This window comes from Carcharodon carcharias, chromosome 20, assembly GCF_017639515.1.
Source record: "Carcharodon carcharias isolate sCarCar2 chromosome 20, sCarCar2.pri, whole genome shotgun sequence".
NCBI lineage: Eukaryota > Metazoa > Chordata > Chondrichthyes > Lamniformes > Lamnidae > Carcharodon > Carcharodon carcharias.
This window is the reverse complement of record NC_054486.1, coordinates 22,550,553-22,577,356: the sequence shown is the minus strand read 5'-3', so window position 1 is coordinate 22,577,356 and position 26,804 is coordinate 22,550,553. Positions and strand designations below refer to the sequence as shown.

General features: G+C 46.9%; 1 protein-coding gene and 1 non-coding gene across 2 annotated transcripts; one reads left to right on the top strand and one right to left on the bottom strand.

The window, feature by feature from the left end:
- Positions 1-340: 340 nt before the first annotated feature.
- Positions 341-482, top strand: LOC121292865. The gene has a single exon (XR_005946357.1). It is a non-coding gene; the product is annotated as a U4 spliceosomal RNA (small nuclear RNA).
- An 11,315-nt stretch (positions 483-11,797) lies between these two features.
- LOC121292293 (coiled-coil domain-containing protein 177-like) lies at positions 11,798-13,678 on the bottom strand. The gene has a single exon (XM_041214141.1). It carries the CDS (start codon positions 13,676-13,678, stop codon positions 11,798-11,800), a length of 1,881 nt encoding a protein of 626 aa, XP_041070075.1.
- Positions 13,679-26,804: the final 13,126 nt, after the last annotated feature.

Below are 26,804 nucleotides of genomic sequence, written 5' to 3'. Positions count from 1 at the left end.
GGCCATCTTGACTCCATTCAAACAGCAGGTCATGGATCTGGAGAGGCGCCATGCGTCCAGGTCCACCGGTGACAGTGAGGCTGGGGCGCCATGGTGGGGGGTGGGGGGGGGGGGGGGGGGGGGGGGGGGTGGCGGGGTGAGGGGTATGTTTGGCGAGCACTCAGGTCACCATGTGTGTCCCAGAAGCCATGGCACTGCTGAATGTTCTGTGATTGATGTTTGCAACATGGGTTGACCATTGCTTATGGAAGGATGAGCGCATAATAATCCGGGGGACAGGGATGCACGGGGACATTGTCTGCACTGTAACTAATCAAATGTCCTTGTTCTTCCCTTCAGCATCACCAGAGCAGTGGCAGTATCGTAGCCGATGAGGTTTACCCGAGGCGCGATTATTGCTTATTGAAAACTTTTCCCAATACCCCGCTACGACGACTTGAGATATAGTCAGCAATGGCAATTTTTGATAGTCTCTGTGGAGACTGAATGCGGTCTTGTGGAGTCCGTGGACCATGTATACATAGTGTGTGGTAGGCTGCACTCCCTTTTTAGTTATTTGAAAAACCTTTTATTGATGTTTTGTTTGCACTTCAGCCCCACGCTCCTGATCTATGGGCACCCGGTGCGGAACGGGGTTGGGAAGGAGGAGGACCTCCTCGTGAACCTGCTCCTCGGCCTGGCCAAGTTGGCCATTAACAGGTCCAGGCAGCGGGCGATCGACGGGGGAGTCCCGCCCGATTGTTTGTCCCTCTTCCACGGCTACGTTCGCTGCCGGATGTCCCTGGAGAGGGACCACGCGGTGTCTGCTGACACGCTCGAGGCCTTCGAGTGTGGGCACCGCGGGGACTGGGGTGTTTTGTTGACCCCTTTAATCACATTTTGATTTAAAGTTGGTAAGGTTCCTTTAAATTTTGTCCTTGGTTTTACAGCTGACCTGAATTAGGGGCTGTGCCTGATTTATCCCAATTTTGTTGATTTGGTTTAATTGTTTTCATTTAAAAGATTATCACCAGAGCAGGGCCGGGAGGAGGAGGCAGAGGGGCCACCTCTCACACCTAAGGGCCCTGAACGTATTCACTCAGCGTCACATCATCTCTGCCAGGCAGGCACCAGCGCAGATACTAGCACCGCAGTGGGAATTAGATCATAGGCAAGTGTCCTGGGGCACAGCGGTGAAGGCAATTCACACTCCCTTGAGGTGCAGGCGGTGACAGAGAGTACCCATGGCACCGGGAATCAGAGAGCTGCAGAGGACCAGGCACATGCTCAGTCAGTGGCTGATGATGTGCCTCTGGAATCAACTGCTGGAAATGCAGCAGGTTTTGTGGGAGGATCTGGCAGAGATAAATGATGCAATGCGTGGCATGGTGCCCATGCTGGAGGAGTCTACGCAGAGAATCACCGATGCAGTGAGCCTCATGGCTGAGCGCCATGCTTCCTCCATGGAGAGAGTGGCGAGTCTCATGGTGAGGCTCCTCCAGGAGACCAATCAGGGCCTCCTGGGGTTGCGCTCAGACCTGCAAGCTCTCACAGTGGCATTGACCTCAGCTGGTCAGTGCCAGTGTGTAAGTTGGTTTGGGCACCAAGTATCCTAGCTCGGTGCCGATCCATCTACAGTGAGCAGGGAGGTCCAAAGTGACCTCACGTTGGTGCAGCAGCTGCCTGTCCTCTCTGTGGGCTCCTCTCAGGGTACTCCAGATGAGGGCAACAGCTCCTCCACCCCTCTGCCAGTGACCATTGCATCCGATGAGGCTGCGGTGACTGGGGAGGTGCCAGCCGTGGGACTGGCCGCTCCCTCCCAGGCGGAGCCAACAAAGGCTCCCAGGCCAGAGGACGGCCGCCAAGGTCATCGAGGCCAACAGTGAGCAGGCTGTCTCAGATGCCAGTGCCAGCGAGGTGGGAGCACCTAGGTGTAGCACCCGTAAGTGTAAATTTAAGGCACCTTAGGCACGCCACGATTTTCTCACTGGTGTTTTTATGTTGCCCCATATTAGTTCATGACAACTTGGTGTGATTTGCAACACCTTTATTTTTTGGTTTCTGAACTTCATTTTGTTATATCATGAAATTTTGACATATGGGTATGGCTCAGGGTGATTTCTTACTTCTGCAGGTGAACAGGAACCCATGATGTTATGAGTGAGTTGTTTGACATTGAACTTTATTGACAAAGGCTTTAGTTAATGCTGTTAACCAGGCAGATGTTGCTCTCAGGTATTGGGTTTGGAGCCTGCAATCCTGGCGTGTGTTGAAGGTCTATCTGTGGTGTGTTAGCTGAAAGCTCATCGGATTAAAGCCTCCCGGGCGTCCTTGCTTCCCTGGAGTAGCCCCGGGTCAGCGTCTACCCCCTCAGCACTTCCCTGTGCTTGCTCATCCTCGGACTCACTGCTGGACTCAGCGTGTGCAGCCGCAGCCACTGCGTCGACATCTTTATCGTCCACTGCATCCCCCCCTTTCCAGTGCAAGATTGTGGAGAGTGCATCGTGCAACCACTATCACCGAGACATGATCTGGGGAGTACTGGAGTGCACCCCCTGAGCGGTCCAGGTATCGGAAGCGCATCTTGAGAAGACCGATGGCTCTCTCCACCACAGCCCTTGTGGTGCCCTGGCTCCTATTGTACTGCTACTCAGCTTCTGATATTGGATGAAGGAGAGGCGTCATGAGCCACCTTCTGAGGGGATAGCCCTTGTCACCCAGCAGACATCCATCCAGCCAGGCTGGAGCACTGAAAAGCCCCGGCACCTGGAAGTGTCTGAGGATGTAGGCGTCGTGGGAGCTACCTGGGTACCTTGCACAGACTTGTAGAATCAGCATCCTGTGATCACACACTATCTGCACGTTCATGGAATAGAAGCCCTTCCTGTTGACGAAGGCACCGGGCTCACCTGCTGGCGCCTTGATGGCCACATGTGTACAGTCTATAGCACCCTGGACACGGGGGAAGCCAGCAATCGCTGTGAAGCCTCTAGCTCATTCTGTCTAGCTGGCTTGGTCACAGCAGAAGTGGATGAAGGTCAATGCACGCCTGAACAGAGCGTCTGTCACCTGCTTGACACAAGCGTGGACAGCTGACTGGGAGACTCCGCAAATATCACCCACCGAGCCCTGGAAAGAACCAGAGGCATAGAAGTGGAGGGCAGCCGTGACCTTCAGCGCCACTGGCATGGGGTGTCCACCCACACAGTTGGCACAGATATCAGGAGCTATCATCTGACAGATAGAGGTGACTGTCTCCCTTGAGAGATGGAGCCTCCTTCGGCACTGAACCTCAGACATATTGAGGTAGCTGCTTTGCCGCCTGTAAACCCTGGCAGCAGGATAGTGGCATCTTCTGTGGCCCCTTCCACCTTGGACAACCTCTTGGCCCTGCGCCCCTTGTGCTTGCACCTCTCCTCCCAAAGGTGGCTCCCCTGGCGGCTGAATGTGGACTCCTGGCCTCTCTCCCCCTTCGAGCCCTCCCTTCCTCCTCAGAGGACGTACCTCCAGCGGAGAGCACAACTCCCATTCCCAGGCTAAGGGAAGGCTTCCTGAAACCTTCAGGCCCCAAAAATGATCTTTACTGTAGAGACCTAAAGTTACTGTCCAAACAATAACTTTCACAATTAAATATCTTACAGATACTCACTTTTAACCCAGCCTGTCACCAGAAAGATTCCCCAGAGCTGCAAACATAGGATATGGAGCTTGTAATGAGGAATTGCAGCCATCAACAGGCAGTTCAGAAAGCCTCCCCATCCCAATCCCTGGAAACTGCAACCTGCAAATGACATCATTAGTTTTTTGCACATTCAGACAAATATGCATGCACAGACAGGTATCGGCAGCCATCTTGCATTGGCAGGAGAGGCAGTGTTTACAGGTTGATAACCTGTTTGGCCACATTGTGAACGCAGCTTCTGTGGCCATCAAGTCTTGGAGTGGGACTTGAACCTGGGGCTTCTGGCTCAGAGATAGGGATGCTACCCGCTGTGCCACAAGGGCTTCCTTTATACAGGGCTTTTGCTTCAAAAAAAATTCCTTAATTGGCTGTGAAACCTTTCGGGATGTCTTGATGTTGTGAAAGACGCTATACAAATGGAAGTTCTTTCATTTTCAGGAGGGGGAAGGCAAAAGTTAGTGGAGCAAGGGTTTTTTTTTCAAAAAGAAACATTTGAACAGCAGCAATATTAATACAACATTTTATTTCTGTACCAGTTCAATACACCTGCCATTTTCACAGCCAAAGTCCCAGTCAGCACCAAGTTTAGCACGCAATAAATAGCTTGAAGTTAGAAAGCAAAACGCATCAAAATTCTCCATAAAGAACAGATAACTACATGGTACAGTGCACAGTAAGTAAAACCTGAGCGTTCATTCCCCTCTTAGTGACTCTTACAGTTGTCAGGGGCAACTAACAGTAGAGACGCAGCATGGGTGCAACACAGCTAGGGCACACTGACATCTTTGCTGTTGTCTATTTCCACTCCTGACCATTGCCAGGCTGTATTTACAAAAGCAAAATACTACAGATGCTGGAAATCCAAAATAAATCTGAAAATGGTGAAAATACTCAGCAGGTCAGGCAGCATCTGTGAGCAGAGAAGCAGAGTGAACGCTTCAGGTCTGTGAAACAATAATACATGTCAAGAGGAAGTGTAACTGGGATTGGCAGAGTCTTCAACAGCAGTAGCTGCTGTCTGGGAAAATAAAAAAATGGGTAGAGGTTACGGGTCTGAAATTATTGAACTCAAATTTGAGGCCAGAAGGCTGTAGAGTGCCTGATCAAAAAATAAGTAGCTATTCCTCAAGCTTAGTTGAGCTGCTTTGTAACTGTGGAAGGGGCCGAGGACAGAGAGAGATCAGAGTAGGAGTGGCACGGAGAATTAAAATGACAGGGGACTAGAGTTTCGCAGTCACGTTTGTGGACTGAACAAAGGTGTTCCAGAAAGCGGTCATCCAGTCTGCATTGGGTCTCCCCAGTGTGAGTGAGGCCACAGTGTGAGCAGCAAATACAGTTTACTAAATCGAAAGAAACACAAGTAAGTTGCTGTACAGCTGTAGGTAAACTGGAGGAAAAGCACCTCAACTTTTGATGAGGCACCTTACAGCCTTCTGCACTCGACACTGTGTTAACAATTTCAGGTTGTAATCTTTGCCCTTTTTTCGGATGGCTGATGTCGTTAAAGATTTTCCCATTTATACCTCCTCTAAAACCATCTTTTGTTTCTTTACTTGTCCCATTACCATTTCCTTACATCTTGCACCTTCACTCCTTTTAATCACTCCTGCCTTCTACCTTATCACAGATCTTCCCTGTTGCTCTCCCCCCGCCCCTTACCCCCACCACTCCCTGCCTCTCTACTTACTTACTTAAAAACCGGTTGCTGTACATCTCTAACCTTTTTATAATTCTGGGGAAGGGCTGAAAGGTCAGCGACCTGAAACATTATGTTTCTCTCACCACAGATGCTGCCTGACCTGCTGAGTATTTCCAGCGTTTTCTGTTCTTGTTCCAGGTTGCCTTTCCTTGGTTGCTGTGCGTTGCCGGGGTGCCCAACTTTGGTTGGATGCATCCCTGGAGGTTTCAGCCTCTTATATCCTACAGCAGTGGCCAATCAAACAGCACTTTCTCCACCTCCTAGATTTCTTATGACTAATAAATAAAAGTGCTGAAAGAAAAAGAAACCAAACATATCATTCTGTTTAATACCCCAATGAGGTTTCCCTGAGTTGCTCACAGGAGTGTCCAGAAAATTAATCTACAATTGGAGGGTTGGCAACTCGATGCTTTGTTCATTTAGCAGTTTATCATGTGTGAGCCTGGACAGCAAAGCCCAGGGGAGCCAGCAGGTGAAGGAAAGAGCTGGGGACCGGTGGGGGTGCGGGGAGAACTGCTGCATTGAGTTTCCAGACCTTTTTACAATACAAAATGGCTTTCTGCTTGGGTGGGTGGGAGGCAGACTAGAGGGTGGACATTTAATGAGGTGGTGAGGGGGCATTCTGTGCCCCCTGCCCTCATTCTCTGGAAGATTTGCTGCAGGACCACCCAAACACATAGGGGGTGAATCCAGAAACACGAAACAGGCCCGTGGTGAATCGGCAGCCTGTATCTCACGCATGGGAAGGAAAATTGGGCAGCTGCTGAGCCCTTTTTGCAAATAACAATTTCACCCCAAAAGAAGCAGTTTGTGGCCAATGTGTCTAATTTCCCTGCCCCCTCAGATTGTAGGGTCTGTTAGGTACAGGCAGTAAGACAACAAGGGCCGAAAATTTCAGCAGCCTTTCCTTTTGCCCCAAGGGAACCCATTCAGATCCAGTGGGGTGCTGAAAGCTTTCTGGCTGCTGGGTTTGGATAGCAGCCAGAAGGCTCCAAAGATGGCAGCCATGGACTTGGTGTTGCACAGGGTGGTCCTGTGCAGCAAGTACCTAAGTTGATTCTCAGACTCCTGGCCTGGATGAGTCCATGGTTCATGTACTCGTGGATCGTGAGAGGTTGCAGCCCCTCTTCCACTATTTGAGGGTCCAGGCAGCAGGTACTCGAGGTGATCATTGGGCCCAAGTGCTTGTCTCTCTTCTATAGTTACATCTACACCTTGATGTCCCCTCTATGGGACACATGTTGTCCACCAATATGCTTCTGTGACCAAAGGGCACCAGAGCACTGGAATGCTTTATAATCCCCAGGGCAGGTCATTTTAATTTGACATTAAATTTCCTTTAAATTTTTGTTGCAGCTCATTAGTGGTGCCCTTTAAAAAGGGGGCACTTATTACCTTTTTTTAATCGGTTAATTGCAATCATTGTTTGATTTAAAGATTTAGGCAGCAGCCATTATAGGCTTCTCGGGCCAACACCAGCTGGCTTTCCATCCCACCCCTGCTTCTGGGTATAGGCTTCAGTCAGGAAGCTGTTCTGTGCCAAAGGCCATCTCGAGGCCACACAAATGGCCTAACTCTAAACGTGTAGGGAGATTCAGGCTGCAAGTGCCCAGGTGCAGGAGAGAGCAGACGTTTTCAACCCAGGAGGTATCCCTCATCATTTACTCATCCCCAACCATTATTTTATTCAAACTTGTGATGCGGGTGTCGCTCAAAGGGCCAACATTTATTGCCCATCCCTAACTGTCCTTGAGAATGTGGTGGTGAGTCACCTTCTTGAACTGCTGCAGTCCACATGGTATATAGACCCATAGCGCTTTTTGCTCTAGCGATTTGATACAACTGATTGGCTTGTTCGGCCACTTCAGAGAGTAGTTAAGAGACAGCCACATTACTCTAGATCTGCAGTCACATGTAGGCCAGACTGGGTAAGGCCATCTGATTTCCTCCCCTGAGGAAATTAGTGAACCAGATGGGCTTTTAACAACAACCCGGTAGTTTCATGATCATTATTAATGGGACTAACATTTTATTCCAGATTAATTCATTAATTAAATTTAAACTCTCCTAGCTGCCATGGTGGGATTTGAACTCGTGTCACTGGACTAATGCCCTGGATTGCTAGTCCAGTAATATTACCACGATGCTACTATCTCCCTTCCTGCATGCTTTCTAATAGTAATCGCAGACTGGTAATTTAGGGCAGGAGTCCTCATTTGTTTTAGATTTAGCCTCAACATTACTAGGCAAGGTTATCATAGAAAAGTCAAGCGTGGACCCATTTTGAGTAGACCAAATGGTCTAGGATGGTACTAGGTACCCCAGTGTCACTTAACTAGAATCTGCAGAAATGTCTCTTTAAGAGGGTAATCTAATAATCCAGTAGTCAAATTAATATAAATAGCACAAACTAAAGGTAGCCTAAACAATTACATTATAATATTATTATTAGTGTCTCAAAGACACTATACCCTGGTCATAGAAGAGTCAGAACTGGAATCTTTGGCTACACAGCTGAGTTTCATATTTGGCAGTGTTTCAGGTATTAGCTGTGACTCAGTGGGGAGCTGTCTTGTCTCTGAGTCTGAAGGTAATGAGTACAAGCCCCACTCCAGTGCCTAGGGCACATAATACAGGCTGACACTACCAGTGCAGGACAAGGGTGGGGGGGTACGCACTGCAAGAGGTGCAGTCTTTTGGAGGAGACATTGAACTGAGGCCTCGTCTGTCCTGAAAGGTAGACTTGAAAGACCCCACGGGAATATTTCAAAGATGAACAGGGGATTGCTCCCTGGTGATCTGGACTATAATTTCCCCTCAGCCATCATCACTAGAAAAAACAGATTACCTGGTCCTTTATTTCAGTGCTGTTTGTGGGAGCCTGCTGTGCACAAATTCTCTGCTGCATTTCTTACCTTACAACAATAGCTATATTCCAAAAAATTTTCATTGAATGTACAACATTTCAGGACGTCCTGAATTCATGAAAGGCTTTTCAGAAACGCAAGTCATTCTTTTTTCTCTTTATTTACATTTGTAAGGGGTCTACTGGATGGCTTGTGCAACATCAGACACGTCTGAAAGATCGACCAGTTTTCTGGCCTGGTTGTGTGCCCTGAAAAATGGGGACCATAACGGGGCCCGTTTTCTCCCCTCATCCTATGTTGGACCCTGACCTCCTCATAACTTCCTCCAAAAGGTTCAGCCAGCTTTGTGATGGGCAGCCATGTTGCCAGGGAGATCTAGCAATATGGTACTGCCTGGTTGCATAATATATAGTGTAGCCCCAAAAAGAGGCAAAACATGGAAATACATAAAAGTTACAACACAGAAACAGGCTATTCGGCCCAACTGGTATATGCTCCACATGCTTATGCTCCACACGAGCCTCCTCCCCTTTTACTTCATCTAATTCTATAAGCATATCTTACTCCCTTTTCCCTTACGTGCTTATGGCTTCCCCTTAAATACATCTACTTTATTTGCCTAAGTGATGCTGAGTTCAAAGTTCTCCCACTCTCTGGATAATGAAGGTTTCCTGAATGACTTTTTGGATTTATTAGTGACTATCTTAGAGTTATGGCCCTTAGTTTTGGACTCTTCCACAACCGGAAACATCCTGTCTAGATCTGCTCTATCAAACCTCTTCATAAATTTAAAGATCTCAATCAGGTCAACCCTCGGCTTTCTCTTTTTGAGAAAAAAATGCACCAGCTCGTTCAGTCTTTCTAAATAATCATAACCTTTCAGCCTGCTATCATATTTATAAATCTTTTTTTCACATCTTCAGCAGTGCCTCTACATCCTTTTTATAATAGAGACAAGAATAGAGTCCAGTCGAACCAAAGTTCTCCACAGGTTTAACATAACTTCTCCGTTTTACAATTACAATTCTCTAGAAATTAACTTGCCTGGATGAGTGCAGTTACCACAACACTCAAGAAGCTCGACACTATCCAGGAAAAAGCAGCCCACTTGATTGGTACCCCATCCACAACCTTCAACATCCACTCCCTCCACCACCAATGAACAGTGGCAGCAGTGTGCACCATCTACAACATGCACTGCAGCAACTCACCAAGGCTCCTTCGACAGCACCTTCCAAACCCGCAACCACTACCACCTGGAAGGACAAGGGCATCAGATGCACGGGGACACCACCACCTGCAAGTTCTTCTCCGCCAAGTCACTCACCATCCTAGCTTGGAAGAATATCGCTGTTCCTTCACTGTTGCTGGTTCAAAATCTTGGAACTACCTTCCTAACAGTACTGTGGGTGTACCTACACCACATGGACTACAGCAGTTCAAGAAGACAGCTCACCATCACCTTCTCTAGGCCAACTAGGAATTTGGAATGAAAATGCTGGCCTAGCCAGCGACACCCACATTCCGGGAAAAAGTAAAAAAAAATCAGTGAGCTGCTTCCTACATTGCTGGCTCTGATATAGTTAGCTTTTGGTCATCTTCACTGTCTTCCTTAACTTTAGGCTTGTTGACTTGACTCATTCACAATCAAGAAACCCCTTCCTGAAGCTGGGTCCCTTGATCAGGCACTGATTTCCTTTGAATGAGAGATTTCCCCTGCCAAAAACCCCAACAAGGCTTGCTTTTCAGGTTTCCCACATGGCAAGGCATCTAACCACCACTGAGTGAATCCCAGTGCCAGCAGGACAAGACCAGAGGTGAGGTGAGAGTGACTGCCCTTGATAGCAAGGCAGCATTTGACCAAGTGTGGCATCAAGGAGCCCTAGCAAAACTGGAGTCAATGGGAATCAGGGGAAAAGCTCACTACTGGTTGAAGTCATACCTAGCACAAAGGAAGATGGTTGTGGTCATTGGAGGTCAGCCATCTCAGCTCCAGGACATCACTGCAGGAGTTCCTCAAGGTAGTGTCCTCAGCTCAACCACCTTCAGCTGCTCCACCAATGACCTTCCTTCCATCTTAAGGTCAGAAGTGGGGATGTTTGCTGATGATTTCACAATGTTCAGCATCATATGACTGACAGTGGCATCATATATGTCAACCCTAGTTACCCTGGGAAGGTGGTGACACAACACAGTGCCTTGCTAGGCCACTTCCGAGAGCAATTAAGAGTTTGTCATGGGACTGGAGTCACATATATAGGCAGGTTTCCAGTGAAGTTTTTTTAAACTGATTTCAAATTCTGCAATTACCACAGTGGGATTTGAACTCATTTCCTCTGGATTACCAGTCTAGTAACATAACCAGAACACCGGGGGATTCTTGATTAGCCACGAGAAATTTGGTTAACCCACTAACCATCTCTCTAGGCGTATTGACAAGTACCCAACCCCACACCTATGCATTCAGGGTGAAGGTATATTTAGTATATATGTACATTATATTGCCATATCACTGGAGTGTACCTGCTCCCATCATTCCTGACCCTCAAGTCACCGATCCAATGAGATACCAGACAGCAAGTGGAACTCAATCCCTGCATGAATTGCCATCCTCAAAAAGGGAAGGAATATCGGAGGAAAAAACAAGAAGTTAGGGGGAAAAGGAGGGGAGTGGTGGGGGCGGTGAATCCAAGAGAATCATTCCCCATATTTCTGTAAAGTGGTCATATCTGTTCTGCTAACTAGATGAAAGGCATCATAACTGATTTCAGAACGGAACCTTAACCTGAGAATAAACAAAATCCCATCTTTCAGGGGGTCTGATTCGAAGACACATTCCTGAGTTGAAATGTTAGCATTCCCATTCACTGAACCACCACCTTTCCCCTCTTCCTGCCCTTCCCAGTACCTGAGTTTATTTCTCTATTCACTTGCAATCTGAACTAACTGTGGAACTGAACTTAACTTTTTAACAACTTACTTTCACTTAACATATCCATTCACTGTAAATCCAAAAAGTCAAACATATTGCACTGTTTTTGTTCGATCAAAACTGATGTAAACAGACCAGCTAAAGGATCTCCTGTGAGGATCTCAGCAGTTTGAGAGAACAAGGTTAGGCCAAAGAAAAGACATTCTAGTATTTAAACAGTAACTTTTAAACCATCAAAGATATGCAGTGACTGTGTGCTGTATAGGTTGGTCCTGTTACAAGGGATCTTGGTCACACTGTATAGAACGACAAACATCCCTTCCACAGCCAAGGTTGAGTAACTACCAACACTGGTTACCCATGAGAGTAGCACAGGATCTTCCAAACAGTCAGCAATGTTACCAACTAAATAAGTAGTATGTGTTAAGGCCTGATAAAGGCAACTGTAAATGAAAGCAACCATTTACCCAATTGCTCAATTGTGCTCTGTACACCTTTAAAACATCAAGCATTATGCACATGGTAGACTACACAGCACACTGAATTTCCTGAAATATAAACAGTTTTTAAAAAAAAAGGCATCCTTTGGGTTAATTCCCAAGATTAGCACAGAAGTCCAGAAAGGGATCTCACCCAGCCTACTTTTTGTCCAGGTGGGCGTGGAGTTCTGCTTCAAGGGCCATCTTATCAAAAGTCCTTGTGTTTATTTCCGAGCGCACCTTATCTCGGATTTGGAAGGAAGCTCTGGCCAAGGAACGCGAGTTCTCCAGAGCAACCTGTCTCTCTCTGAAGATCCGCTCACTTTTCTCCAGTTTCTTCGCTATCGAGTGCTGGATCTCCCTCCGCTTGGACTCCTCGTCTTCCTCCAACTTGATTTTGTTGAGCCGGTGGATCCTTTCTCTCTCTGTCCTGCTTTCAACAGCCTTGCGGCTTATTTGATTAATCTTTTCCTGGGCTACCTGTGCTGCATTCTGAAGCTTCCTCTCCGCAGCTCGGGCTAAGACTTCCAAATGCTCCTTGTGCTCCTTCTCGTGCTGCTCTGCTGCTGTCCTCGCTCTTCGAATCTGTAATTCTTCTTTTGTGGCCCTCTCCTTCAGCTCCCGGTTCCTCTTCTCCATCAGATGCTCGTAATTCTCCTGAGACTTGGCTAGTTTTTGATCCAGAGATTTTCTCAGCATTTTCCTCTCCATTTCCATTTCCTTGACCACCTCTTTCAAGGCAGCTTCGTGCTTCAGCTTCTCGACCTTATTAGAGAGTTTTTTCTCCCTCACTTGCTTCCCCTCCATTTCCACTTTCTTCTGCTTGGCCAGGGTGAGCTTCTGCTGCAATAACTGGTCTTTAAACTCGAGGTCCATCTTCAACTCCAACTCCTTAGCCCTGAGGAGCTCCTCCTGCTGCATCTTCTTCTCCTGAGCTTCAAGTTTGGCATGTTCCAGCTTACCTTTCCTCTGCAGCTCTTGGCTGCCTGCCAACAGCCGCCACTTCTCTTCCTGCAAGAGGGACTGCTGCTGTTTGAGAATGACCGCATCCTTCTGCTCCTGGCTCAGCTTGGTGCGCCTGGCCTCCAGCCTGGTCTCCCACATCTTCTGACATTGCAGCAGGGCCCGTTGCCTCTCGCGCTCCTCCATCTCCCTCTTCATGGCTTCCCTCCTCCTGTGCGTCTCCCACTCCACCTGGGCTCGGTGGCTCTGGTGGCTCATCATCGTCTCCTCCTGGTGCTTGGCCAGCATGAGGGCGGCGATCTTCCTGTCCCTCTCTGACACCTCCCCGTGCCCCTTCTTCTTCAGCTCCCTGACCATTTTGGCCACTTTCTTGGCGGTCTGCGGAGAGTGGCAGAGGTCCCCTAAGCTGAGGCTTTTCCCCATGGTGGGATGTAGCCCAGTCACTGCCCTCCCTCTGGGACTTACCTTTAACCAGCTGTGCCTGTCCTTGCAAGTGTCACCACTGAAGGAGGAGGAGGCCCCAGAATCAGAGGATGTCACGGTGGAGTTGCTGTCCTGCTTCTTTTGCAAAAACTCCATAGAATGGCTCTTGGACCTGTTCAGATCCAAAGCCTGGGTCTTTTTAGTCCTGGGAGCTGGGGATGAAGGCAAGCTGTTCCTGACCGGGCCACAGATCCTCCTTCTCCTCTCCTCCCGGATAATCCTTTCCCTTTCCTCCCTGCAGTCCCTCAGCTTCCTCCGCCTCTCCCTCTCGTACACCTCGTACAGCCCTGCCGCCACCCGCATGGACCTGGCCGGCGCTTCCTTGGCCAACTCGTTGACGCTCTTGTGGAGGAGCTCGACCGGCCTGACCCCGCACCGGGCACACGCCTCCAACGAGCGGGGGCTGGTCAGGACATAGCGGCTGCCCTCGGCCTCGGCGCTGTTGAAGTTGTCCAGGTCCAGGCGGAACATCGGCGACTCCTGCCTCAGCACTGCAGCCGCTTCCAGACCGCCCTTGCCCGGCATCTCCCCCTCGCCTCCTACCGCCCCGTTCACCGCTGCCTCTCCATTAGCGTTCCCTGCAGGGTCCACCATCCCTGGGGGCTTGCAAAGCCGATGCTGGCTCCCTTTAACCGGGCCGTGGGGAAGAGGGTGCAAATTCAGAGAGAAATCCAAGGTTTGCACCTTGCCGTGCAGACGCCTCCACACTGAGATAATGTATTCATTGGATTATATAACTTTACCAGGAGAATGCTACATCCTCATATCCATCAGCTGCAATGCATTTAGCGGTTGCAAATTCTATCAGTAGTTTTGTTTTAGAGGTGAGGAGTTGTTCATTTTGGCCAGAGACCTTACTGCAATGTATCAGCCTGGCGGCACATTGAATGGTGCAGAATCCTCCCAGATCCAGCCTCAGAAAGCATCCAATGGCCAAAAACAGCCGGATGAAAGGATCCTCGGTCCTGGTGTGTGCTCGATGCAGGGTTTGAGAGCGATGCAGATTCTAAGGGGACGCTGAGCCTTGGTCGCTGGATAATCCCCAGCAAAGGGGAGGCTCTCTCCTTGCCGCTTTTGTTAAAGGGCGATGGATGCTCACACTCCCTCTCCCTGCGGCTGCTCCCAGTACCAATCCCTGATCTCATCCTTGCTCTGCTGCTCCTCCGCCTGGTTAACTCTTCACCGCCATTGCAGACGCCTTTTCCGAATGCTGCCTGAGACTAACCAACCAAAACCAGCCTCTGCACCCCCCTCCTCTACCTCCTCATAGACCCCCTCCTCCACCTCCTCATACACCCCATGCTCCTCACTCCCCTCCTCCAAGACACTCCTGTCCTCCACACTCCTTTCTACTCACCTCCCCATCACCACCAGCCCTCCTCTTGACTCCCTTATTCTCACCCCATCCTATTCAGCCTCCCCTCCTCATCCCCTTCTCCACACTCCCTTCCTCCTCCTTGCTCTCAGCTCCTCATTCCTTTCCCTTCATTCCTCTACATAGGACTTAGGGGCAGGAATAGGCCAGTCAGCCCTTCGAGCCTGTTCCACCATTCACTAAGGCCAGAACTGATCTGGTTGTGTCTCAACTCTGCTTTGCTGTCTGCTGCCCCCCTCCCCGCCCCCCCCCCCCCCCCCCCCCCCCCCCCCCCCCCCCCCCCCCCCATAACCTTTGACTCCCTTGTGTATCAAAATTCTGTCTAACTCTCGTCCTCACCCTGCCTCACTGTCCTCCTCACTCCTTTCCCTTCATTCCTCTCCTCCTCACCCTGACTTCAACCTCCTCACTCCCTGCCCCCTCTTTCCCCACAGCTCCTCACTTCCCTTCATTCCCCCCTCCTCACCCTGTCATCACTCTCCTCTTCACTCCTTGCACCTTACCCTCAGCTCTTCACTCTCTTCCCTTCATTTCCCTCCTCCTGACCCTGCCCTCACTCCTCTCCTTCTCACTTCCCTCCAGAACCTCCTTCTCATCCACCAGTATCACGCTCCCTCTTCCCACCCTCTCCTCCATTCAGTCCTTATCATTGTGACCCTCACTCTCCTTCTCCATTAACGTAGTAAATCTTCCCAGAGGCACTGCCCATGAATGTTCTCAGGTAGAATCTGATGGTCACATAAGGAGCAATAAGGCTATGTTCAAATGCTTGGTCAAAGAGATAGATTTTAAACAGCATCTTAAAGGAGGAGCAACCGAGAGAGGCCGAGAAGCTTGGGAAACTTCAGGGAGGGAATTATAGAGTTTAAGGCCCAGGCATCTGGCATCTGCCAATTAGGACAAAGGAATAGGCAGACTCACAAGAGAGCAGAGTTGCAAAAATTGAAGTGTTCTTGGAGGGTTGTAGGACTGGAGGAGGTTATAGACATAGGAAGGTGTGAGATTGTGGGGGGATTTGAACATAAGGATGACAATTTTAAATGGGTAAATTGCTGGACTGGGAGCCAACATAAATCAGTGCGTCACAGAGGTGATCAGGGAATGAGACTACCATCTGTGACCCTTTTCTTACAGTGACATTGCTGTGTCCTCACACTGATGGGAATGACATGCAAACCTGGACAGTTCCAATCCTCAAATAACAGGACATATTACGCAACGGCGCCCACACCCACAACCCCAATAATCCTGTCTTACTGAAACTGAGGATATAGACACCCATATGCTGGTAGCTGAATGAGCCGACCCTAGGCACAGCAGATCAATCAGCATCTGAATATCACTTCAGTTAGAGACCTTTCATCAAAATTGAAGACAATTGTTGGCAGTGGAGAGTAGGAGGTGATAGGATGGTGGTGTAGCAGTAACACTACTGGGCTAGTAATCCAGAAACCCAGGTTAATCTCTGGGGATGTGGGTTCAAATCCCACCACAGCAGCTGGTGGAATTTAAATTCAATAAATCTAGAATATAAAGCTAGTCTCAGTAATGGTGACCATGAAACTATCATTGACTGTCATAAAAATCCATCTGGCTCACTAATGTCCTTTAGGAAAGGAAACCTGCTGTCCTTGTCTGGCCTGCATGTGACTCCAGACCCACAGCAATGTGGTTGACTCTTTGATTGCCTTCTGAAGCAACCTAGCAAGCCACTCAGTTCAAGGGCAATGGGGGATGGACAACAAATGCTGGTGCCATGGCAGAGATGCCACATCCCATGAAAGAATAAATAGATACCATGATTGAGTCTGACTGTTTCCTCATCTGACATGTATTCTCTTTCAAAAGAAAATTGCAAATATATATGAAGAGGAAACGTGCAGGGCTCTGATGAAAGATCAAGGATGCAGTGGGATTAATCGGTTAGCTGTTTCAAAGAGTGGGCACAGGTGATGGTTGAAGAATATATTTTGGTCTGGACGCTAAGGGAAACTCCCCGTTCTTTGAAATAGTGACACTCAATCAATCATACCCAGGGCACTGAGTCTCAGTTTAACATCTCATCTGAAAGACGGCACCTCAGACAGTGCAGCACTTCCCCAGTACTGAGTGTAAGCCTGGATTACATGCTCAAGTCTCTGGAGTGGAGCTTGAATCCACGACCTTCTGACTCTGAGGTGGGAGAGATTAGGATTGCTTAACTGAAAATCACTCCTTGCCAAGGTTGGGTTGTACCGATGAGATTTTACTGATTCACAGCTCATAAATGTTGGCCATTATACACCTGAGCAGGATGAGGGATAAGTCAGCGTCATCCAAATCAATATATATGATGTTAGTAAAGTATCAGAATAGAAAAAACAGAAGTAAAATCTACACTGCACCCCCTTTATTTGACATTGATCTATTTTCAGCTAAAGGTCGATATTTTCCTGTTCTTTGCCCATTCATGACCTCAGGCTCTCTGTCCCGGTGAAAATTTGGACTTCACACAATTGCCTTGCAGTGTCTGTACTTACATTGTTCAATCTTTCTAATGTTTGAACAAGAAAGACTCGCATTTTTATAGCATCTTTCATAACTTTCAGGATATCCCAAAGTGCTCTACAGTCAATGCAGGAGCTTTGAAGTGTCATCACTGTAGTTGTGTAGGGAATGCAGCAGCCAGTTTGTGTACAGCAAGGTCTCACATGCAGTAATGTGATAATGGCCAGATGATCTGTTTTAGTGATATTGGCTTAGGCAGAACTATTGATCAGGACAAGAGGGAGAATTTCCCTGTTCACCTTAAAATAGGGCCATGGGATCCTGAAAATTAAGCAAAATTATTCAAACTGAAGTTCCAAAGAAGAGTCACATTGGACTCGTGACATTAACTCTGTTTCTCTCTCCAATGATGCTGCCAGACTTACTGAGATTTTTCAGCACTTAGTGTTTTTGTTTCAGATCTCAGGTATCTGCAGTATTTTTCCTTTATTTTAATGTTTAATTCACTGCCACTTTTCCAGGAATGCCTACCTTGGAGAAGTTCTGCTGTTCCCGCCGATGGAATTTCTGTTGGTCTCTTCCACTATGTTCGCCTACTTTGCTTTCCATTTCCCTCCTAATGTTTGATGAGCTGTTTACTAAAACTGGCTTTCACAGCCACATTTCCTTCTTCAGTAACTGTCTCCAACTCCAACCTACCCCACCTGGATTCCAACTGAAGTTCCATCCTCCATGTTTCGATTACAAGTATCTCCAAGACATACAACATTCCTCAAACTGCTGTTTTCTCTACAGCCTGAGATCCATACAAAGTGCCATGCACTGTCACATGTACCCACTCGACCTCTCTCATCAGCAGCGCCGACTCACCCTAACTCAAGGCTGTCCTGCTCCCCACATTCATTGCATTCTTTACCTCATCCAACGTCTTAACAAGAAACCTTTTCTCTTCCTTTCAGACATGAAGGTACCCAAGCTCCAACAACTTATGGGTACCGATGCCACTCAGGATCCTGCCTCTTCTTCCCTTCCCTCTGAACCCATCCCTTCTTCTAATCCCCCTCTCGCCATGTATTCACTATACCCTCTGACCTTCATTTCAAAACGTTGAACAATCTGTGCTCAGCTAAGGACTCAGTTTTATCCCCTTGAATTTTGAGCATTGAATGTGGAATTCTTCTTCAGTCACCTTCACCTCCGTATTGATTTCTTTGGACAGGACTCCTCCCACCGCTCAACAGATCCTTTCATCTGTCTCCAGTGCTCTCCCTCCACTTACATCCCTCCCTCTGGCCTCTTACCCACGTTTAATGTTTTTATTGAGAACTGTCAGCATGACATTGGCCACCTTAATTTCTCTGCTCCCCTCAAAAAAAAAGTTCTGAAGCAGAGTCATATTGGACTCGATCTGTTTCTCTCTCCACAGATGCTGCCAGCCCTGCTGAATTTTCCCAGCACTTTTTGTTTTTATCTTTTAGATCCCAACTGAGAGGATAAATGAGGCTTCTGTTTAATGTCTTATTGAAAGACAGCAACTCTGACAGTACAGCACTCTCTCAGTAATGCACTAGTGTGGCAGCCTAGATATTTGCACTCGAGTCTTGGAATGGGCCTCAAATCTATAACATTTTGGGCTGTAACTTCTGACTAGCGTTGGAAAGCACTGGCCCGCAGGAATTAGAAGAAATAAATGCACACTTAGCTGGTCTTGAAAATCACTCTGACCCTTCCGTTTGCCGAAGCTACTTGGGGTCTGCATCGAAAAACTCCTTAAAGACCCCAGCAAAGTGTAGCTCTGACAGATTCAAGGAGGGTGGGTGTGAGGGTTGGGGGGATCGGAGGTCGGAGGTCTGGATGGGGAAGTCGGTCAGAGGTGCGGGGAGGGGGTGGGGGTGTGTTAGTAGTCCATGGGAGGTAGGGGTCTCCGAGGTCCGGGGGTGTTGGGAGGGTCCGAGGTTGGGCGGGGTGGGGGAGGTCTGAGGTCTAGGGTGTGTGGGAAGGGTGGAGGTGGGTCAGACGCTGGGAGGGTTGAGGCATCAAAGTGAGTTGGGGTGGGTGGGGGTGGGGTTCGGGGACATGGGGAGAGTCACATGGGAGGTGTCCAGCGGTGTGGGGGGAGTCCCATGGGGTCAGCCTGGGTCTTTACAATAGTTACCCAGAAGTTAGAAGAGGTTTTAATTCTTCTAACTTTTTTGGAGTAACTATTGGTGTAACCCTGTCGGAACCATCTGAAGTTTGTGATTTAAACCGCATTTTTGAATGGTTCCCAGCACAGCGCAATTGTCCAGAGGGAATGTGCACAATTGCCATGCAAACCCTTACTTGGGAATTTCCACTAAGGATTCCCCAGTGCATCTTTGGGGTACTCCCCAAATCCGACACTGGGAAGCACGGAGTTTACGGCCCATTGACTCAGCGGTGAGACTGTTACCAGTAAGCATGGCTGACACCCTAGCCAAGGGGCACTGCTGAGGCAAATTGGTGTGCACTGCCACAGCCCCAGGTAAGATCAGCTGATGTAGTTGGGTACAAATCTGGGCCTTGCTGATCTGAATCCTGGCACCAGATGATGATTCATGGTAAACTTTGTCAGGATAGCCTAGCTAGCAGGGCCACTCTGCTTACATTTTGAAAGTAGATATCGAGGAAGCAGAAATTCTTTGTGTGTAACTGACATTGAAGCAGTGCAAGTTTCACTTTGGCCTAGATTGGTGAAGTAATTACCAGCAAAGTTAAAGAGTGATTACTTCTGAAATGGCAACCCTCAGCACAGTACAGGATAATGGATGGGAGAGGACAGATGGAATGTTACACTTGCTACTTGTTTCTCCAAATGACCTTTTTTCTGATCTCTCTCTATTGCCCATAGGCCAATATTTGATCTCACAAAGACCAGTCACTCTAGTATTTAAAGACTCAATAGAAAGTGTCAGCATGTGTTACCTTCAGACCGGAGGAAGCATTGCCACCCATCCGACACTGTCGTCACCTGGCGCTCTAGGTAGAAACCTGGAGTGGGCATCTGTGGCTATTTTATTCTTTGCTTCTACACAACCTAGGGTGCCAAAACCACCTTAGTGCAGTGTTGACCCCCCCACCCCCCCACCCCTTGTGAAGGTGGGTGAGTTGACAGGTCTGACACAATACAAGGAGAATCAACATGTCACAGATCCAATGCAAAAATGAAGAAAGGACATGCATTTATAAAATTATAGAAGGATTACAAAACAAAAGGAGGCCATTCAGCCTGTCGGGCATGTGCCAGCTCGCTGCAAGAGCAACTCAGCTCATCCCAATCCCCACTCTTTCAACGTCGAATTTTCTCCTAAGGTTCATTTCAAATTCCCTTTCGAAAGCCACATTTGAATCTGCCTCCACCACACTCTCAGGTAGTGCATTCCAGATCATAACCACTCACTGTCTAAAAGAAATTTATCCTCATGTCACTTTTGGTTCTTTTGTCGATCAACTTAAATCTGTGTCCTTAGGTTCTTGACCCATCCTCCAATGGGAACAGCTCCTCTCTGTCTATTCTCTCGATCCCTCGTGATTTTGAAAACCTCTATCAAATCTCCTCTCAACCTTTTCATCTCTCAAGAGAACAACCCCAGCTTCTCCAATCTATCAACGTAACTCATCTTTTGTCCCTGGAACCATCCTCATAAATCTTTTCTGCACCCTTCCAATGCCTTCATATCCTTCCTATAATGTGGTGCCTAGAATTTGACTCAACTTTCCAGGTGAGGCTGTGTTTTAAAGGTTCTCCCAAAAAACTTAGTGCAGGAAAATGTGAAGTGATGCGTTTTGGTAAGAAAAACAAGGCTAGACAATATAAATTAAAGGGTATATTTCTAAAGTGGGTGCAGAAGCAAAGAGAACTGGGGTACATGTCACAAATTGTTTAAGGTGCCAGAGCAGGATTAGAAAGTGATTAAACAAGTATGTATGGGATCCTGGGCTTAAAGTACAAAAAAGTTCATCATAATTTCCTTGCTTTTGTACTCTACACCTTGAATCCCATTTGCCTTTTCTCTTTATTCCTGCACCCACTTTAGAAATATACCCTTTAATTTATATTGTTTAGCCTTGGTTTTCCTATCAAAATGCATAGCTTCACATTTTCCTGCATTGAATTTCATCTGCCACATGTTCAACTATTCCACCAGCCTGCTACCTCTGTGCTCTTGAAGTCTACCACCATCCTCCTCACAAGTCATGATACTTCCAAGTTTTGGGTCATCTACAAATTTTAAAATTCTGCTCTATACACCCAAGTTTTGGTCATTAATATATGTATCAAGAAAAGCATTGGTCCCAGTGTCTACCACTGGGCAACTCCACTGTATACCTTCTTTCAGTCTGTAAAACAACTTCTCTCTTTCCTGCCATTCAACCAACTTTATATCAATGCTGCCATTGTCCCCATCAATGCTGTCATTGTCCTTTTTATTCCATAGGTTTCAGTTATGCTGGCAAGCCTATTATGTGGCACTTTATCAAATGCTTTTCAGAAGTCCATGTACACCACATCAACCCCATTGCTCTCAATAACCCCTTTTGTCACCTCATCAAAAAACTCAATCAAATTCATTAAATATGATTTGCCTTTAACAAATCCATGCTGACTTTCCTTGATTAATCCACACTTGTGTATGTGACTATTAACTTTGTCCTGGATTATCATTTATAAAAGCTTTCCCACCACTAAGGTTAAACTGCCTGGCTTCTAGTTGCTGGATTTATCCTTACACCCATTCTTTTAAAAAACAGTTGTGTAACATTTGCAATTCTAGAATCCTCTGCTACCACCCCTGTATCTAAGATGAATTAGAAGATTAAGGCCAGGATTTCCACCCTTTTCCACTAATTTCCACCCTTACTTCCCTTGATATCATCAAATGCAAAGCATCCGAACTGGTGACATCAATTTTTAAAGATAGCTTACCTTTCTAGTACCAACTCTTTATCAATGTTTAGCTTATCCAGGAACTCAGCTACCTCCTCTTTCACAATGACTTTGGAAAAATCTTCTTCCTTGTTCATAACAGGTGCAAAGTTTCATTTAATACCTTAGCCATGCCCCCTGACTTCATGTATCAATCCCTTTTTGGTCTATAATTACCCCTTCCCCCTTCCTTTTGCCACCTTTTTACTATTAATATGGCTAGAGAAGATCTTTGGATTCCCTTTCATGTCACTGGAGTGTCAGCCATGACTCAGTTGGTATCACTCTCACCGCTGGGTATTAAGCTTCTGGGTGCAAGTCCTACTCCAGGGCTTGAGCACAAAACTCAGGGCTGACACTTCAGTGCAGTGCTGAGGGGAAGCTGCACTGTCAAAGGTGAATGAAATGTTAAACTGAGGCCCCCATTTGCCTGCCCAGGTGGATACAAAATATCCCATGACACTATTTGAAGAAGAGCAGGGGAGTTCTCCTCTGGCCAATATTTTGAGGCATTGGTCACTATATAACTATATAAAAACACTATATAAATGCAAGTCTTGCTTTACTTAGCTGCCATTCTCATCTCATGCTCTCTCTTTGCTTCTCCCATTTATTTTTTCACATCCCCACTAAAGTTTCGAACTTCAGCCTGGTTCTCATTTGTATTATCAATCTGAAATCTGCTTCATCTTTCCTTCTACCTCTTTAATCATCTAAAGCTTTTTGGTTGCTCTACCTTTCCCCATTGTGGGAATGTACCTAGATTGTACCCAAACCATCCCCTAAGTCACACCATTGCTATGTTACAGTTTTGTCTGTGTTATAATCTCAGCTGATGTTACTACTGGACAAGCCAGATCTCAGGGTGTAACCCAGCTTGACAGATCTGATCCTAACTTTTAATTTTTGTTTAGATACTTGGAGAGTGGCTTCTGAACAGAGTCACAGGAGTCAGCTGATGAACTTTTAACAAAAGAATAAAACATTTATTAAACAAGAAAAGATTAACTATATTACAATACTCCTTCACCCACAACTATACCTTTACAGATGTATGCAGACTTGTAAGGATATTACAAGTTACAAAAATTATCTTATACATTAATGTTCACAGTAAGTACATGGTCCATGTAAACCAATAGGTGATCTATGGTCAGACACACCACACTCTGAAACCAAGTGACAAATACCACCCCAAACAGATGCTATGGATCTCTCAACTCCCCCCAGACGCTTGTCACACCATGAGCCAACCAGTCTCACTGAACTCTGTCTTTGACATGAGGGTTTCCAATCTCCACTCCTGAAGAACTCACTTTGGAATCTTCTCCCAAATAACGTTTTCTCTCAGATGCCTTCCACAAGGGTCCACCTCTCTGGTTTCGGCCTCTCCTTCCAATGTTCCTCTCCCCTGGATCACCACGTTCATTCAAGCTTCCTTCCATGCACTCTCTCTCAAATGCTCAGCCATGCCAACAGAACACCATTGTTTCACATGTCCATGGTAAAGAGTTATAGATCTGTCCCCTTGGATCTTCCAGCTTCTCGCAAGCCTATATTGTTTTAAATCTGCATCCTGCAGCTTTTTCCCTTTAAGTTTGGTGCTTGGGGCCTTCCTCTCTGCTCCTTCCTTTCACTTTACACAGAAAAGGACCTTTTCAAATTTCTTGTCCTCATCCTTTGACTAGATTGTCCTCTTGGGGCCTTTCCTTTTCCATTCCCCTGGAGTTGGGGACTTCCTTCTTTAGTTTCTGGAAACTGCTCCTGCAGTTTCCTCTCCTGTGTCCAGCTTCTCCTGGCAGCCGGGTCCAACTTTAGTTTGCGATTTGCTATCTGTCCCTCTGCTGTCCAGCCTCAACTGAACTGAAACTGTTTATTTTTAGTTTTCTCAGTCGCTGTGGGTCCTTCTCGCTGGACCCCCAACAGCATAGATTTTTAAACTTGTGTTTGTTTTAACTTCCTTTCAAGAGTTGTTAAACCTTCATTAAAATGCAGGCATCTTTTAAAGTGAAACTAAAACTCAACTTCCCCTTTTTCTTAACACACAAATGCAGAAATACAAATCAAACTTCATTCCTGACACACACAAATTCAAATATAACTTAATTAAACTAACTCTATTTCCCAACATCTGCAATTCTTTGATTCCAATTTTCAGATCTGTTCTCAACCCATGGAAATTGGCCCCCCTCCAATTAAGTATTTTTACTCATGGTTGCTCCTTGCCCTTTTCCATAGCTAATCAAAATCTTATGATACTATGATCACTGTTCCCTAAATGTTCCCCTATTGACACTTGATCCACTTGACCCACCTCATTACCCAGGCCCAGATCCTGCAATGCATCCTTCCTCACTGGGCTAGAAATGTATCGATCAGCAAAATTCTGCTGAGCACACTTCAAAAACTCTTTCCCCTCTCTGCCCTTTACACTATCACCACCCCAGTCTATATCAGGAGAACTGAAATCCCCCATTATCATTACGCTACAGTTCTTGGACCCCTCTGTAATTTCCTTGCCAGTTTTCCCCTATAGTGCCTTTCACGATCTCCAGATGTCGCAAAATGCTTTATAACACCTTGCTGCTCCAGGGTTCAATGCTGACTATATTATGCCTTGTAGTGTACCTCTGGAATTGTATTATTATTTCTATAATAATGCTAAAGCCCAGCTAAGCTGTGCTATTTACAAGATTGGAATACCTGCCCAATGTCTGTGACTGGTCACCCAATGCTTCTCTAATGCTCCTGTGCCTGATACAAGACAAACCTTACCACATTATATGAGATGCCTTTCTCAACTCGAGTCCCCAGCACATGTTCTTCATCGCAACCTTTTCTCTCTCTTTTTCCCAATGCGGTCGACCCTGCTTTGAAGTTCTCTTGTTTTACTTCCCTGGGTTGAAATCAAGACACCTATAGAGTAACTTGCTGCAGCTTATTTTTTCACAGAGCTTCAAAATCTGTGGACCTCCTTACCCACTCCCATATTCCCTTCCCCAACAACCTGCAAGCCGTTAACGCTCCAACTTACTCGGACCTCCCCGCCACATTGTAACTCACCTCACATTCTCCTTAAAGTCTTCTCAACAGTGATGATAGTGTGGATTTCTGCTGGCCAGCCTTGCTGGTGGGATAGCTGTCTGCCCGCAGCAAGGTGAAGCCAAGCCAACCTTCCTGGGCTTCACATAAATCCCATATCAGCTGATTTCCCAGCCCGTCCAACACCAGACCTACAGCTGTTATTTTAACCAGAGACTTAACCAGTCAAACCTGTTGGGAACAGTAGGCAGAGCTAAGAGAGGTAAGTTTTTAGCATTTCTTTTTTTCTGGTTGGCAGTTGGCCAAGAGGAATGTGAGGACACCTCCACCAGGTTACGTCAGTCAATTTTGGTCGTCTCCTGCCCCGGGCATCCCCCTCCCACTCCGCTGACCAGGATACCCCTCCCCAAGCGCTTACCTTGTTCTGGGGAACATTCCCCTGGCTTCCCAACTGTGGCGAGCTCCTGCCAGGTAGCTGTTCCTCGCCAACTCTGCAGCCATTTTGGTTGGGAAATCGGCAAGCATTAAAATTGGCTGAACTCCTTTGGTGCTGCTCTCAGATAGAAATCTCACTTTGTCTCTTCCTGCCTGGAGTTAAAATCCAGCCCATTATTTCGGTGAGCGAGTGGTCAAACCATCAAACAGGCTCCCTGGGAGACGGTGAAAACAATTAATATTGATTCATTCAAATGCAAAGGAGGTGGATTTCTTTCTGAAAAAACATTTTGAGATGCAGTGTACAGGTAATTTGAGACAGGACATGTGTTAATTGTAGCAGACTTGGGATAAACAAGTGACTTTGGACCTATTGTTCCCAAAGCTCTCCACCACTGCAGTTTTCCTCACCTCATGTCTGTGTCTATTGTAGATAAACTGATAGAAATTAATTGCTATGATCGGTCACCAACTCCATGACTGTTGTATCATGTGATACCAGGATGATCCTCCGCTATTTTCCATCCTAGATTTCCAATGCTATCAATAATGGCCATTTCTTCATGAACCTATATTTTGTTGCATCTAGTTATTGGTAAAATCGGGCAAAGTCAGCATGGTTTCATCAAGGGGAGGTCATGCCTGACAAATCTGTTAGAATTCTTTGAGGAGGTAACGAGTAGGTTAGACAAAGGAGAGCCAATGGATGTTATCTACTTGGACTTCCAGAAGGCCTTTGAAAAGGTGCTGCACAGGAGGTTGTTCAGTAAGATAAGAGCCCATGGTGTTAGAGGCAAGGTACTAGCATGGATAGAAGATTGGCTGTCTGGCAGGAGGCAAAGAGTTGGGATAAGGGATCCTTCTCAGGGTGTGGCCGGTGACTAGTGGAGTTCCGCAGGGGTCAGTGTTGGGACCACAACTTTTCACTTTATACATTAATAATCTAGATGAAGGAACTGAGGACATCCTGGGTAAGTTTGCAGATGATACAAAGATAGGTGGAGGGACAGGTAGTATTGAGGAGGTGGGGAGGCTGCAGAAGGATTTAGACACGTTAGGAGAATGGGCAAAGATGCGGCAGATGGAATACAACGTGGGGAAGTGTGAGGTCATGCACTTTGGTAGGAAGAATAGAGGCATAGGCTTTTATCTAAATGGGGAGAGATTCAGAAATCTAGAGTGCAAAGGGACTTGGGAGTCCTAGTCCAGGATTTTCTTAAGATTAACTTGCAGATTGAGTCGGTAGTTAGGAAGGCAAATGCAATGTTGGCATTTATTTCGAGAGGACTAGAATATAAAAGCAGGGATGTGCTGCTGAGGCTTTATAAGGCTCTGGTCAGACCACATTTAGAATATTGTGAGCAATTTTGGGCCCCGTATCTCAGGAAGGATGTGCTGGCCCTGGAAAGGGTCCAGAGGAGGTTCACAAGAACGAT